A 14,360-nucleotide genomic window follows, 5' to 3' on the forward strand; every position below is an offset into this window, starting at 1 on the left:
TGGAGATGTAACAGGACTCATCGGATCCATCAGTTGGATCTCTTGTTCGTATTTTAAAAGTGAAATCTGAAATCCACTGTTACTGATTTAAGGCAGATCCAATAATATTGGTATTTTTGTAATGATTTAATTCCAGTGTTGTGTGGAAGAGGGAAAAGGATGGGAAGCTTGCTTACCTTGCAGTGCACCCAGGAAGAGAGCATGTAATCTGGCAGCACTCAATGGTCTACACTGGCCTTGTTTAGGAAGGCTTTGGAAAAGTCTTGTAATGTGGTTTTGAAAGGAGAGATGCTTCAGAATAGTCTTCTTAAGGGTGTCTGAAACCAACCTCATTGCACCCTTTTCTCTACTCACTGCAGCACCAGTCACTAAACGTTGGCAAACACGAAAGTGCTTTTTCAGCACAAAGTCAGCTTTGATATAAGTGTGTAACGTGAGTGATCATATGATTAATTTTGTTGTTATATAATTCATGTCTCTCTTTGGAGACAAATATCTTGCATTTTTAACAGTTATTTGAATGCCGTACATAATTCTTTGTCAGGGAAGCAGTTGATCCTGACCAAGTTTGAATCGAAACTTCCCAGAGGTATAATCCAAATCTGTATTTCCATATATATTAATAAACTATGTAATACTTGCAGCAACTCACCTAATACCATTTTGAAATGAGATAGAACTCATTATCAGCACAATGAGGAGCACAGACTCTTCCTTGTCAGAAATAATGGAGTGAGATTACACAATTACTTTCTCTCACTGTCTCTTTAGTCATTTATGTAACAAGGTGTGCGTAAAGGTTTCTTGGCTTGTGCTGTAGTGGGACATACACTGGTCCCAGCCAATTCTTATGGTTGCAAGCAGGAGGAGTATATAAATAAATCCTTTAATTCTGTCTGTTTTCATGATGTAACATCAGCAGCATTTTGCATTGCACAAGTCTAAATGGAGCTTCAGTTTGTTGCTACCTGAGGGTAGGGGATGCCATGTTTGAAATCTGTCATCCTGATTTTGGACTTTGGCTCTGGATAAGAGTCTGAAGTGATTCCTTTCTCTTTGTACCACAGAGAATTTTGGTCTGTATTGGGGGACACAGTCTTAAGCTGTGCCAAGGGAGGTTTAGTTTAGACATTAGGAAGAAGTTCTACACAGAAAGAGTGGTTAGACACTGGAATGGGCTCCCCAGGGAAGTGGTGAAGGCACTGTCCCTGGAGGTGTTTAAGGAAAGACTGGATGTGGCTCTCAGTGCCATGGTCTGGTTGGCAAGGCGGTGTTGGATCATAGGTTGGGCTCGATGATCTCAGAGGTCTTTTCTAACCTAGTTGATTCTGTGATACTGGGATGTGAACTTGGCACTCCACCTTGTGTGAGGCTGGCATGTACTAGTCAGGCTCTGCTCAGAAACCTGCTGCCAACACTCAGGGATTGCTACCAGAGTAAGTAATAAACCTAAGCCTTTTGTGATCCTGGTCAATGACCAGGGTCCTGAATCAAGAATTAGAGACTAGTCTTCTTCAGCTTGGGGTTTACAGTGCTTAACCATCAGCTGCAGGTTGACTCCTACACTCAAAGAAGAATGGACTCTATTTTGAATGTGGCTGAGAAGGGGGAAATGGTGTCCTGCTGCTTTTTCTAGTAGCTGAGCAGAGGATGTAAAAAAGCAAGACCAGATCTACTTCAACTGTGAAGCAGAACAGAAAGTTCTGTCCCTGTCTGTAACTGCAACCTCTCTCTGACCTGGCTATAGGGCTGTTTATTGTGGAGGAAGTGTAGGAAGCAGGTAGGAGGTTTGCATCCATGATACTGAAAGGAACTCAGTAAAGAAGAAAAAAAATTGAGGGAAGGGAAAGAAAGGACGTGATTTAATTGTTTAATAAGACAGTGCATTTAGACACCAGACATATTTTGAAAGTTTTTATTTCTGGAATACAAGATGAAGCAGTTTGGCAAAAAAACCCTTGTGCTTAATATAAATGCAGTTCTGTGTATTCTTAGGGAAAGGATGAAACCTGTCACCTTCGTGGAATTTGTGCAAGTCATTCTGGAACAGAATCTGTCTTACACTGTGTGGTTTAAACACCTTCAAACTGCAGTGAAGTAAATGCACTAATTAAATAGTGTAACCCGTTAAGAATTCTAATACTGGAAACTTGGCAAAATGAAATTTTATTTGCTAAAAGTGATTTATCCAATGGACTTAAGGCAGGAAACAGACTCCCCACCTGCATCCTTCAGCATTTTTTGATAGTAATCTTCTTTAAATAATTTGACAGGCCCTTTTTGTAGTCCAGTGTCAGAGGATTATATTATTTTCAGAACAATTTATGAAAGATTAGTAGAGGCATAGTTAATCATTTCAACTAGCTACAGTTTTTTTATAAATATTCAAATTAATGAGTTCTACCTTTTGATCTTTCTGCTTGCAAATCCCTCTGGAATTGATGCCAATTAGGATTTGGTAATAACTTGGTTATGAACAGGGACCAGTGTGTGCATATATGTGGCATGCCTGTGTGCACGTTTACACATGTGGGTAGGTGTCAGTGCCCCTGGAGAGTGGCACATGATCAATTAGACCTGTTCAGGGGGACATCTCCACTCAGAGAGGAAATGGAATAAAAATGCAAGGACAATAGTAAGCAAACAAAGGTTCTACTTTATCATGCACAAAGTTGTGCACTGCTTGTTGCCAGTCTGATGCTTTTAGGACAATTACATACAGCTTGTACTCTTCACACTATTAAGAAATGTTCTTGTTTTTAAAAAAGGAAATGCATTCCAGCACCAAATAAATGGCACCAGCCCAAGGCAACATGGAATAAGAAACTTTCAGAGAAGCACACTGACCCTGCTTAGAGCTTCACTCTGTGTGAAGGGGAAACAGGAGCTAAGCAGGGCTTTCTGGGACTTACCAGTTCTTGTACTAACACTTCTATGTGCCCACAGTGGCATCATTTCAAACCTTGTTGCAAACAGGCCTATGCTGACCTGTGTGTGTTGCTGAGTTTCTTTACATAGTCACTGAATTGCCTTAATTGAAATGTGTAGTAGGTTTACAGTATAAGCACCAGTAAGAGCTGTTTTTCAGAACTGATAAACCTGCATGAGTAGGGCAGGAACAATACCAGGTTCTCAGTTCTGCCACCCACAGTAAATTTGGTATGATGACACTTGTTTCAACTGAAATTTCCTTCTTCTATACCTACACTTCTGAATGGTTGGAGGTTATTTTCTTGCTGGTGTCCCACAGCCTGTGGCCTTTTCATCTCCTACATTTGTAACTTAATACTCTGAAACCGCTTGTGTTGCAGCTTTATATGGATTTCATGAGATGTTAATGTTCAGTTTCCTATATCCAAGTAATTTTTACCATTCTCTAATATCAAGAGAAATGATTGATTGGACCCCAAAAGCCTTGTTTCCCAAGCTGCATGAGTATCTGTACTCAAAGATGAGTGTCAGGGAGTGTGAATCAATACACAGTGTTGTATTTCTAAAACATTATTCTTTGCCCAACTCACAGTCTCCTGTCTTCCTGAAAATTCAGTTCTGATTTCAGATGTTTGAAATTTATTCTATAGACAATTTCTAGTCACAATGGTATGAAATCTGACAAAAACTTTTCTCAGTTTCTTCTTGTAAAGTTTTCAGTGCATAGTAGTATATCTGCATCTCAGTTGTTGGCCTATATTGAAAAATATACCTCTCATAGTCATCTTGTTTTAAGAAAAGAGCATTGCTCGTTCTCAAATTCAAAAGTAGGATCTGCTCATCAGAGGCAGAAGTGAGACCCTGGTTCCAGGTACAGTTCAGGCAAAGGTGGATCATTTACTTACATTTATACTTTCTCTTACAGCATAGGTGGAGAAGTAGCAAGAGGAAATGAAGGCAGCTACGTGGGGAAACATTTCCGCATGGGATTTATGACAATGCCGGCTCCTCAGGACAGACTGCCTCATCCTTGCTCCAGTGGCTTTACCGTGAGATCCCAGTCTCTTCATTCTGTTGGAGGAACTGATGATGAAAGTAGCAGCTCTCGTAAGCAACCACCTCCAAAACCGAAGCGAGACCCCAACACCAAACTCAGCACCTCATCTGAAACAGTCAACACAGGAACAACAAGTAAAAGTGGGAAACTACCGGACCGGACTGAAGGTAAACAGTGTAATTCTTTGGAAAAAAAGGGTTTTGGTGAACCACTGTTAAGATCATCCAGCTGATAATTTTGCATTTAAGAATTGTGTGTCAGTGCCAGCACAGGTATCCTAGATCACTGTTGTCTAAATTTTGGACCAGTGGGTAGTTTTGCCTTTGACATATGTCATAGAACTGTACCACTTACGTGGTCTGATTGTATACTGGGAAATGAGTTGAGTTTATTCAAAATTAAGAGGAAGAGAGATTGCTATCAGTTGGCATGTAGGACAATGTTCTCTGCCCACCAGCCAAGGTACACTGACCTGATCACTAGCGCTGTGCAAACCACAGCTCTGGAAAGGGTCCTCCTTAACAAATGAGTGAAGAACAGAAATTACTGGAAAGGATACTGCATGACCCTGAAACTCCACAGCAAGGAAATATCATCCAACAGTAAAAATTGTACCTGGGATGATATAACATATTGCCCAAAGCTTCTGTTTGTGTCTGAGTCTACATTTTCCTCTTCCCATTCCTCCCAGTTACTTTTCAACCAGTGCAGCATTCAGAAAAAAAATTAACAAATGGATGGAATAAGGATATTGCTTCCTTACTCTGAACTACTAAAGATGAGCTAACGCTAGAGACACCCTCTCCTTCCTTTCTTCCATGCTGGAAATGCCTTCTGTGCAGCAGTAGGACCAGCTGTACTCCCTCCTAGGAGCTATCCGGATACTCTTTCTCACAGTGTGAATGGCTTTGGTCAGTGCTGGTCTTTCCCACTGCTGTTACATATCAGTTTTGACATCCCATGCAGTACGTTGTGCTCTTAGCACATATCCCTTTTGCTTGGTGGTGTGGCCAGAAATACTTCTCAGCTATATCCGTGTTATGACCCCTTTTAAGCAAATCTGATTTTAAAAAGTTGTCAGTTATAACAAAGTTGCAAATGAATGTGTAATTCAACTGGTGACATGTAAGTCTATGATTGTGAAATTGAACACAAACGCTGAAAAGAACTGTGGCTTTATTTATGCTGTTGGTAGTTGTTTTGCATGTGACTTTTACCATTACTTCCATAGCTTGTCCTCTACAGTGACCACTACATCAGCTCCACTGCAGACTAACACAGCAAATGCAAGCATTAAGTAGCTGTCCTTAATAAAAACAGTTTAGCAGAATTTCACTGGACCAAAACATTCACAGAAAAGATTCAGATTTGAGCTGCACACAGATTTAAATTTTCGTATCGGGAAGTCTTTCAATTCTTTAACTTAATACACAAGGAGAATGGATGGCACAAGCTTCATGATATTTGAGTCCAAGGAAAGAATATGTAGTTATGTCCCTTCTGACAGATTTCAAATTTTGGAATTGGTTGACATTTCTGTTTCTAAAGCCACTTTGCATCCTCCCCACCGAGCTTGATCTATCCCATCACTTGGTGCTTATGAGTGACATGCGTGGTACTGTAGCCATGTTCACTTTGGTTAATCTGTATGACAGGGGTACTACTATACCAGAGAGCTAAGTACTGCAGAGTGCCTTGAATTTGTTATTGTAATCACAAGCTGAATATTCATAGCAAGATCTCTGGAAAGAACTGATGAATGAGTAATACTGCATCATTAGCATAGAAGATAATACCTAAATGTTACCTTTCAGTGTGACTAAATGCCTTCATGGAACATTGAGAATCTCTATGATGCTTAATATATTACTTCTATTGTATTCATTCTGCTGCTTTGTATGTGGAGCAACAAAGGGTACTTTTAGGCTAAAATGATGATGTTCCTGGAAATTTTGAATTGGCACACTGTTGTTTTCATGTGTTCAAAATGTCTGCCCTGTTTCTGTGTCTTTGGTTACAGGGGTTTCACCAAAGAGTTTAATATACAGAAAGATCAGATTGTAGGGTTATTTTTGAAGTAAGCAGTCAAATTTTTAAGACTGAGATATACTCACGGATGGTACAACATGATGTTTGGATGAACAGGCTGGATTTCTGAGATGTTTTGCTGTCACTAGGAGAGGCTTTGTTATCACCTGTGCACTCCAATGTAACATGTTGTTTTGATGAAAGAATTTTTGCATTCATCTGGCTAGCATAGGCATGTTTTTATAAAGACTATGGTCATACACTGATGAGAACATCTAAAGATGAGCAGAACTAGATGAAAGTCAAAGTTTGTATCTGCGATATCGTTGATAAAATATTAAACAAGCTTTGACACCAAATACGAAATTGTTAGTGTTGCTCTAAAATTAATTCCTAGCACATTTAGTGTCTGAAATTGTGGCTAGCTTAGAGAATCGCATGAAACTTGGATTCTGCTAGTCTTTTGTTTGTGAGCAAAGGTTATGTTTTTCTCTGTGTAGCAGTATCTTTCCAATTTCAGGTGAGACAGTCCATAGGATACAATATTCGTGTTCTCCTTGGGAGGTCTTTGAAAGCTCAAGTCCAAGAACGCACAGGTTTAACTTTCAGTCAGTGCTGTCCACCTTGTACCCGAATATTTGTATATGCATGTGTCTCACACATTTGCATGTATTTGTGGTATTTGCAGGCTGAATGACTACAGCTTTTCCAGGAACTATGGAAAATAATGATGAAACCCCTGTTGTTTCTCCATCAACTACTGCGGAATCTTTACAAAGGAGTTGTCACAAAATTGTTCCCAGCTCCATTTTTTTATGACAATGCAGAATAATTCAGACTATAATGTCTATTGTCTGACCCTGTGGCTACTTTGAAAAGTAGTTTGCTGCGTTTTCTAGACAAGCAGGGACAGTCTTACCACTCATTTTTATTAAACATGTTTACTTTTTGCTTTTTGATAATGTTTATAGAAAAAAAACCCAAACAGCTACTGATAGTAAATTTGATTCTTTTTCTCATCATGGTAAAGTCAAAATATTGAATTCATCCCATCATAATAACTGCCATAATATTAGATTGGTTTGATTATAAGTCTACCTTTACTGCAGAAGGGGCAGAAAAAATTTGGTCGTGAGCTTGAAAGACCTCTTTTCTTCCTGAAGCACAAATAGCGTCAGTGACGCCCACACCAGTCCTGTACACTTTTCCTGTAAATGCTTTTGCTTCCATATTTGTGGGAGTGTGAGAATCTTTTAGGCTGCAGTGACACATATTAACCCTGTCTCATCGTGCAGCAGCGGGATAACACCCTGGTTTCTATGTTTCATCCCAGCCTACCTTGGCTCTGCCTGAAAGAGCACTCTCCAGCCCCAAGGCCTCATTCTCCTTAACTTGACTTTGCTGCTGTGTTTCCACGCTTTGTGTCCCTTCTTCTGCTTTAATATTCCATTTTTTTACTCCTCTGGCTCCCTCTCGTATGCACCCACTGAACGCCTTCCACCCAATGCGTTTCTCCTCCGTGACAGATTTCTAGAAAGTTGTTTTTAAAAATGTAGGTTGTCTTTTCTTCAGAGTTTTCAAACTCTGGTAGGAACAGCAAACAAATGGAGCTGTGCCCCATGCATCACACATTGGAAGTGAGAAGTGAACTGAAAAGGGTAATTTAAAATTACATTTCAGCATATCTAATCTTGTTCCTGAAAGGCTCTTTATTGAGAAAAAGCAGGAGCATAATTAATTGATGTGTTTTTGGTGCCCAATCTTACTGAAAAAGGAAGTAATAAAACAGTATAATTGGCCAATGTAACCAGCCTCAAGCAGTGTTTTTGATATGAACACTGCATGTCCACAGGAAAAGCTTACAGATCTGCTGCAGTACAAACATAAATTAGAAAGTATAACTGAATTGCATTTTGAAAGTTAATGTTTTGTTAAAATTCTACTTAGTAATATGGAGGACTACTTTATATAAATAAATGCACATAGTATATATGTAATATAATTTAATTTATGTATACGTGATTTACACAAGTATAATGAAAATGCAAGTTGTATGTGCTTGCATTGTACATACAAATGTGCACACAAATGCAAATTAAAACTCAGAGTACCATTTTTAAAATTATATTCATCGTTGTAATTTTGGTCCTGACAGAGCCAAAGGGAAATATACTTGTGATATGGGACAATACTTGCAGGGGACCCACCTCTCAAACCCATTCAATTTGTTCAGTATTTTCCTTCCAAGTGTCATGTGGAAGAAGATATCCCTCTTGCTGCTGCCTTTTAAGCCTGTACAGTGGGCTCAGCAATTCCTAAAGGTGGGCAACTTGTAAGGAAAACTTTCCTCTGGAGAAAAGCAATTAAGGTAACTGTAACTGGGGTTGCAGTCCAGCTGGTCTCTCCCATAAATCTAGTTTTCTGTCAGCTAGACTGGTGACTCTTAATTGTAAACTTGAACTTTTGCTACTCTCATTGAACAGTGCTTGGGGTAAAGGGATTTAACATTTTTGCTCGTTTTGCATAATGCTGGTTTCCTTTTATTTCTTACCTTGGTGAATAATGTATTTAACCTGAACTTTGAAATAGTGTCCTCTGCAGTAACCATGTCATGTCTTTCCTTATAGCCAGATCTTATTCCCAGATCTTTTTATCCGTGCCTTCTAAAGTGAGAAATACCATTAATGAACCCTATTCAGACCTAACAAGTCTAAAGGGACTGAAGAGTTCTGGTGGGTTAACCTGCATGTGGGCAGTTTAAGATGCTACTGCTCTGGGCTATCTGCTTGGTCTCCTGCCTGCGTGACAACCCAGGGCTCATATAAGCAGAATGCAGTATTTTAGGGACACATCTTTGAGACACAGGTGCTGCTGCAGGGCAGGAGCTGTGCCAGAAGTGGGGCAGGCAGGTCTGGTGAGCAGCATCCTGCAGTGAAGTCTGTCAGAGCCCTGAGCAGTGAGCGTGAGACTTGTGCGATGGCTCTTGCACTGTGCTGCCTCTCAGCGAGGGCCGGGTGCCACTGGGGTCTGCAGTGCTGGTGCGGTGCTGGGGTGTGGGTCTGGGAACAGGGGAAGGACAGGCTGCGTGGCTGTGGCAGGACAGGGTGTGCTGCCTCCTGAGCCATCCTTGGAGGTGTGATGCCTTGGAGCCATCCTCCCCTGAGGTGCTCAGCTGGAGCTGCATTGTGCCCAAGAGGCCGGAGTGCTTGCATGTTGTGCACCGTATGCTTTTTAGCTCATTTTCTTCTTTCCTACAGCCTGCACTGTGTTTTGAGCACAGTGTTTGGTCCCATGGGAAGCTGCAGCTAGTGTTCATGTTAGCTATATAGGTATAATGCAAGCCAGTATTGAGCCACCTGTAAAGCAATGTCTGCTTTCCTTCACATACCTTAGTCTGATTCTTGATCTCAGTGCTGCCTTGCCAATTATTTTTTGTACACTGCAATGTATCTCTTGTAACCTGTGAGGCTTGAGAGAGCTTAACTTGAAACTTTGCACGTTGGGAGAAGGCATCTGGCAATGATGGAGGGAAAAGCCAAAGACAGTGGCAGAAATCACAGGCCCTGTTGTCAACAGAATGAGGCTCTGTTATCATACATGACTCTGGAAAGGAGTTAGAGAAGCAGTGTTAGAGCCATGCAGTCTCTAGTAGAACCCTTTGCTCAGCCCTGCCTCTCAGCCTCTATGCTGCTGCAGGGATTGGGAGGGTGGGAGGCACCGCCGACCTGACTGTGCCTTGGGACTCTGCCCAACAGTGCTTCTGCTCTGTGTTTGACCACTTTGGTTGCTGAAGCAGCTTGTTCCCCCTGACCTGCATTCCAGCAGGTAGGACATGGCAAAGATTTTGGTATGTTTTCTATCATTTAGTAGCTTAGAGATTTTCAAAGGCTTTGCTTTTGGGGATGATGGTGGTGCTAGCTTTTCAGTGCTCTGAGATTTGGTTTTCTCTGCTTTTGCCGAGATTTCAGTTTGGCCCTCCCTGCAGCGAGCTGGTTTTCAGACTGCAGCTCCCAGAGCTGGGTTACTTTCCTGCAGGTACCACCTCCTTCAGCCATTCATCTTTTCAGGTCTGTTTTCTGGTCCCTCAGATGAGGGAGGGCAAGGGGAAAGGAAGGAATGAAAGCAGCAGTTCCTGTAGTGTTTATAATAGCTCTCTGTGCAGAGCAATGAACACAATGTGATTTTGGAGGGATTTACAAACAAGTTTTGAAGCCACAGAGGGAATATGTTCTTACCCTCAAGGCACATATGCATACTCATTAACGTTAATGGAAGCTGCAAGCACTGAACAGTAAATAGACCATGCAGTGGTAAAAGACACGAAGCTCTAGTTACCCACTCGGGAATCACATAGTGCCCAGGACTTGGCAGTTGGTACTTTAGCTTCTGCTACTCTATCCTGTGTACTTAGTGTATTTTTTTTATTCCTCTTAATTTAACGAAGTTGCTTTATGTGTTCCTCCTCTGTCTTTTCTGGATAGGATGTTGCTCATTTGCTGAGAGACACTGCACCTTTGTGAAAAAGCACAAAATTCAACGTGCAGCCCCCCTGTGGTACAGCTATTGCTCTGCTCTCAAGGGTGATGGAAGCCGTGATGTTCTTGATAACAGAAAAGCCTTAATAATGCAAGTTCAGGGAGCGTTGGGCTGATTTACCAGATTGACTGCAAATGCAGCCTGTCCAGGAGGAGCTGCCTGCCCTAAGCCAAAGCCAGCAAGCCCTGCTAAATGCTTGTGACTCCTGCTGTGAGCATGTGGGCTTTTCTGCACACTTTACTGCAGTGTATAAGGGCTCAGGAAAGTTTATAAGCCTAGTCACAACCCCAGGCCCAAACTGTGCTGGTGAAGGCACATCATCTGCCCTGGAATTAGCAAAACCATCTCAGACCTAAAAGCAGTCTCGGGTGTAATGCAGACATGCTGTATAAGAGATTTTCTCGGGCTGCTGCTAGCCTGAAGTCTGCTGACTATATAGAGTCACTGTAGTCCCTGAACACACCGACAAGGCAAGGAAATATCAGCCACTTATTCATGTAGTCAACTGGGATCTAGGAGAGAGTATTACCACAGGTTTCACATCATATGAAAGTCACTATGCTGCTTTTAGAGCCAACCTGGCCAAGAAAGTACTTTAGATGTGTTCTTTGAGGTGTCCGAATCAATAATCTTTGCCAGAAAGACCACAATGAAGAGAGAGTCTCTGAAGGAAGCTATCACGTGGGTGGTCTTGTTCACTGCATGGTTAATTTGCAGCCTCAACAGACAGCCCCTATGTAACTGTAAGGTTATAGTGTCAATAAATCCATTCATTATCAGCAGGTCACTGTAAGTCATCTTATTTGTGACTCTATTTCATTTTTTATTTTGTTTATACCTCAGGGAACCATAATACTGGACCTTCTCAGCATTTCCACCTGTGAGTTGAAATACTGTGAAACACTAGATTCTTGCTTTATTTTGCTTCACTGAATGGCTCTGAAGTCAAGGCCAGGAGAGGAGGGGAGGAGAAATCCAGGTTAATTCTCTTGCCTTGTTTTGACAGCCCATCACAATTTGTTAAGTAAAATGAAATGCCTGTGAAACTACAAAAATAACAATTTGAGAATCCTCCTACTATGCTTCTGTTTTGCATACTGTCTTTGGCATTGTCTGTTAAAGGCATTGTGGACAAATGAGTAAGGGCTTGAGGGATCACATTGAAATCCTAGAGCCTCTGTTTACTCTCAGAGCTGGTCTATGATAATAGAGATGCGTGCAAAACTCATTTGGAATTAAAGGAAAAAACACAAAACAGCAGCACTCTTTGTTCTACAGCAAATGCATTGGATTTCCACCTCTTTGTCTTACCTTATTTTTAACTGCTGCCCTAATTTTGTTCTCACTTAAACAATCAAATGAGACAAATCCTTATGGAGTGAAGCATGATTGAGCTCTCAAAGTATTTTGTGCCAAGAGGTTTGTACAGGTTACACTCACGTTGGCTTTACTGGGAATGCACAGTGCTTACAGAATCACATCCCAAGAGATTCAATTCTAGCTCCAGGTGAGACCCTGTCATGGCTAGCCTCTGTTTCATTGGTAATTTCTTTCTAATGACTGTTTGAATATAGTCTTGGTTGGTGCACTGGTTTGCTGCTTTCATCTCTTCCACTTGGCTTAATGTTGGGTGACATCAGGCAACATATGCCTGACATGCTACAACTGTGTTTGGCACTTCATGCTTTTCCATCCGTACGTGTGCAAACGGTGCTGTGTTGGGATAACGTGCACAGCAGTGACAGCTCAGCAGAGCACAGCTTCCTTTTTGCAGTGCCATCAACTTGCCTGGAGGTCACAGTGTATCAGCCTGGGCTTTTCATAGATGTATGAGGGGAGAAAAATAAAACTAAGCACACAATTTTGGGGCTAATGTTAGTGGCCTAGCTTCTGGTATGTCAAAGAAGAAACACATACCCCAAAGTTCATGGGATTTGCAGCTGACTCCTAGTTCAGGGTGAGGGGAGCCTTAGATATGGACATCTAAATAAGCCAGAGCATGGTGTACTTGACATCAGGGAGAGGCATAGCTTAATATCCATTTCCAGTGCAGTGGTATAATATTTGCCATGTCTTCTGTAATTTCTCTGAGATGATCATAACTAATCATAAATAATACTCTGCTTTCAAATTCAACCATCTTACAGTAACAATTGGAGGATTCTAGCTCTTCTTATGCTTAAGAGTAAAACAAAACCAGAACTGCAAGTACACGATTCTCTGAGCATAAACATGCTTGAAAAACCTCAGCTGTATTGGGAGCAGTATAACCTTTGGGTTGTTGGTCCTAACAGTGCTTTGTGGAGTAAAGGAGATTCCTGTAATTCTCCCCTCCATGCATGGCTGCAAATGGAGCTGTTTCTATTTCCTCTTGCTGAAATACTGAAGGATGGCTTGGTTATAAACCTTGCCTTATAATCAGTGGGGGCATACCAGAACTGTCCTCAATTGGGAAAGTTTCAGTGGGGTTAGGTTTTTGATTGTGACAATGGATGTCTCTTAATATTTGGATTTTGATGAATAAGATGGTAAGTAAACTTTTGATTAAAAGAAAAATCAGTGACCAAAAAAGCAAACATACAGATGTGTACCAAGCACAAACATGAAGATATACCACTAGTGAGGATGCAAAAACTTGATCATATGTTTAACCTGCTTATTTTATTATTTATGAGGGTTTGCGAGCAAAAACATGAAAACTCAGTGTTCTGTGGTTCTGAATTTGTTATTTTTTGTTAAAGGCAAATAATTTTTACTGGGTTTGTGGCTAAATATCTGCAGCGGCTAATTGCTATATGATCCCAGTTCTGAAAATACCTGCTTGCATGCCAGAAAGTGTTATGGCAAATGAAGACTTCTGTAAGTAATACTAACCATCATCTCCCAAGGGTGTAAGTGGAGGAACAGGCCCTTCACATCTCTACCACCACTGGCACAGATGACCTTGAGCATTTCACTTGGCTCTCAGTGTCACAGATTCATCCTTTGTAACATAGGAATAGCAACAAAGGCTTAGTTAGTGAAATAGTTTGCAATCAGCTTATGATCAGAGTGTTTCTGTTCACATTCAAAGCTTGAGCTGATGGGACGTGTCAGTGCTTTTGTGAGCAGCACTGTAAAAAGAAGTAGAAAAGGGATTATGTGAAAAATACTGTCCTCGCTAATGTGAAATTCTGCACATCTGGCAGGGTTTCATTTGTGAACTCAGGGCAGTCACTGTGGAAACCAAGACTTCAAACAGCTACTCAGCATAGGAACTGCTCAAGTTCCCTTTCCCAGCCTCCTGATGGTATCACTGATGCTGCAGAGCGTGAATAAGGATGGCAAAATCTGAGCTGCCATTATGATCCAGATCTGTGAAATGCTGAATGCCATGGGTTTACAGAACAGATAGTCTCATGAGATGGTAGGCAACAACCTGCCTCAGAGCTCAGGCTGTTCTGAGCTGTGCTCTGCCACAGACTGTGCCTCAGTGGTGTGGTTGAATTCCTGAAAAGAGCTTTGCTTCTGAACAGCAACAAAATGAAACAGGCTGTAAATAGTCTGTTCCTTTGTGTGCTCCATCTTTGCCCTTTCACCCTCCATCTTGCTTCTCAGGTGGAACAATGAGGTCAAGCCTGGCATTTGAAACAGGAGGTGGCCTTCCTAAAGCTTGTCTGGAACTGTGCACAACACTGTCAAAATGGTGCTGTACACTGCAGCCATACCAGGTGAATTTATGGTGATGAGACTTGGCTGCATGACCCTTGTAGATCAACACTATTACAGGCTCTACTAGTTTCACTACACCACTCTGCAAATAAATGCA

At 41.4% G+C, this 14,360-nt stretch overlaps 1 protein-coding gene across 3 annotated transcripts in view; it reads left to right on the forward strand.

Annotated features, from left to right (window-relative positions):
* The window catches only part of NYAP2 (neuronal tyrosine-phosphorylated phosphoinositide-3-kinase adaptor 2), a 137,376-nt gene that overhangs the window by 56,808 nt on the left and 66,208 nt on the right, over positions 1-14,360 (forward strand). For all 3 annotated transcript variants that reach the window (XM_027751235.2, XM_027751234.2, XM_027751236.2), the window contains exon 3: positions 3,857-4,155. In XM_027751235.2, coding sequence (XP_027607036.1) covers positions 3,857-4,155 — 299 coding nt within the window. The remainder of the gene's footprint in view (positions 1-3,856; positions 4,156-14,360) is intronic.

This window comes from Pipra filicauda, unplaced genomic scaffold (genome assembly GCF_003945595.2).
Source record: "Pipra filicauda isolate LSUMZ 115617 unplaced genomic scaffold, ASM394559v2 scaffold199_size1391877_pilon, whole genome shotgun sequence".
In the NCBI taxonomy this organism is placed as follows: Eukaryota; Metazoa; Chordata; class Aves; order Passeriformes; family Pipridae; genus Pipra; species Pipra filicauda.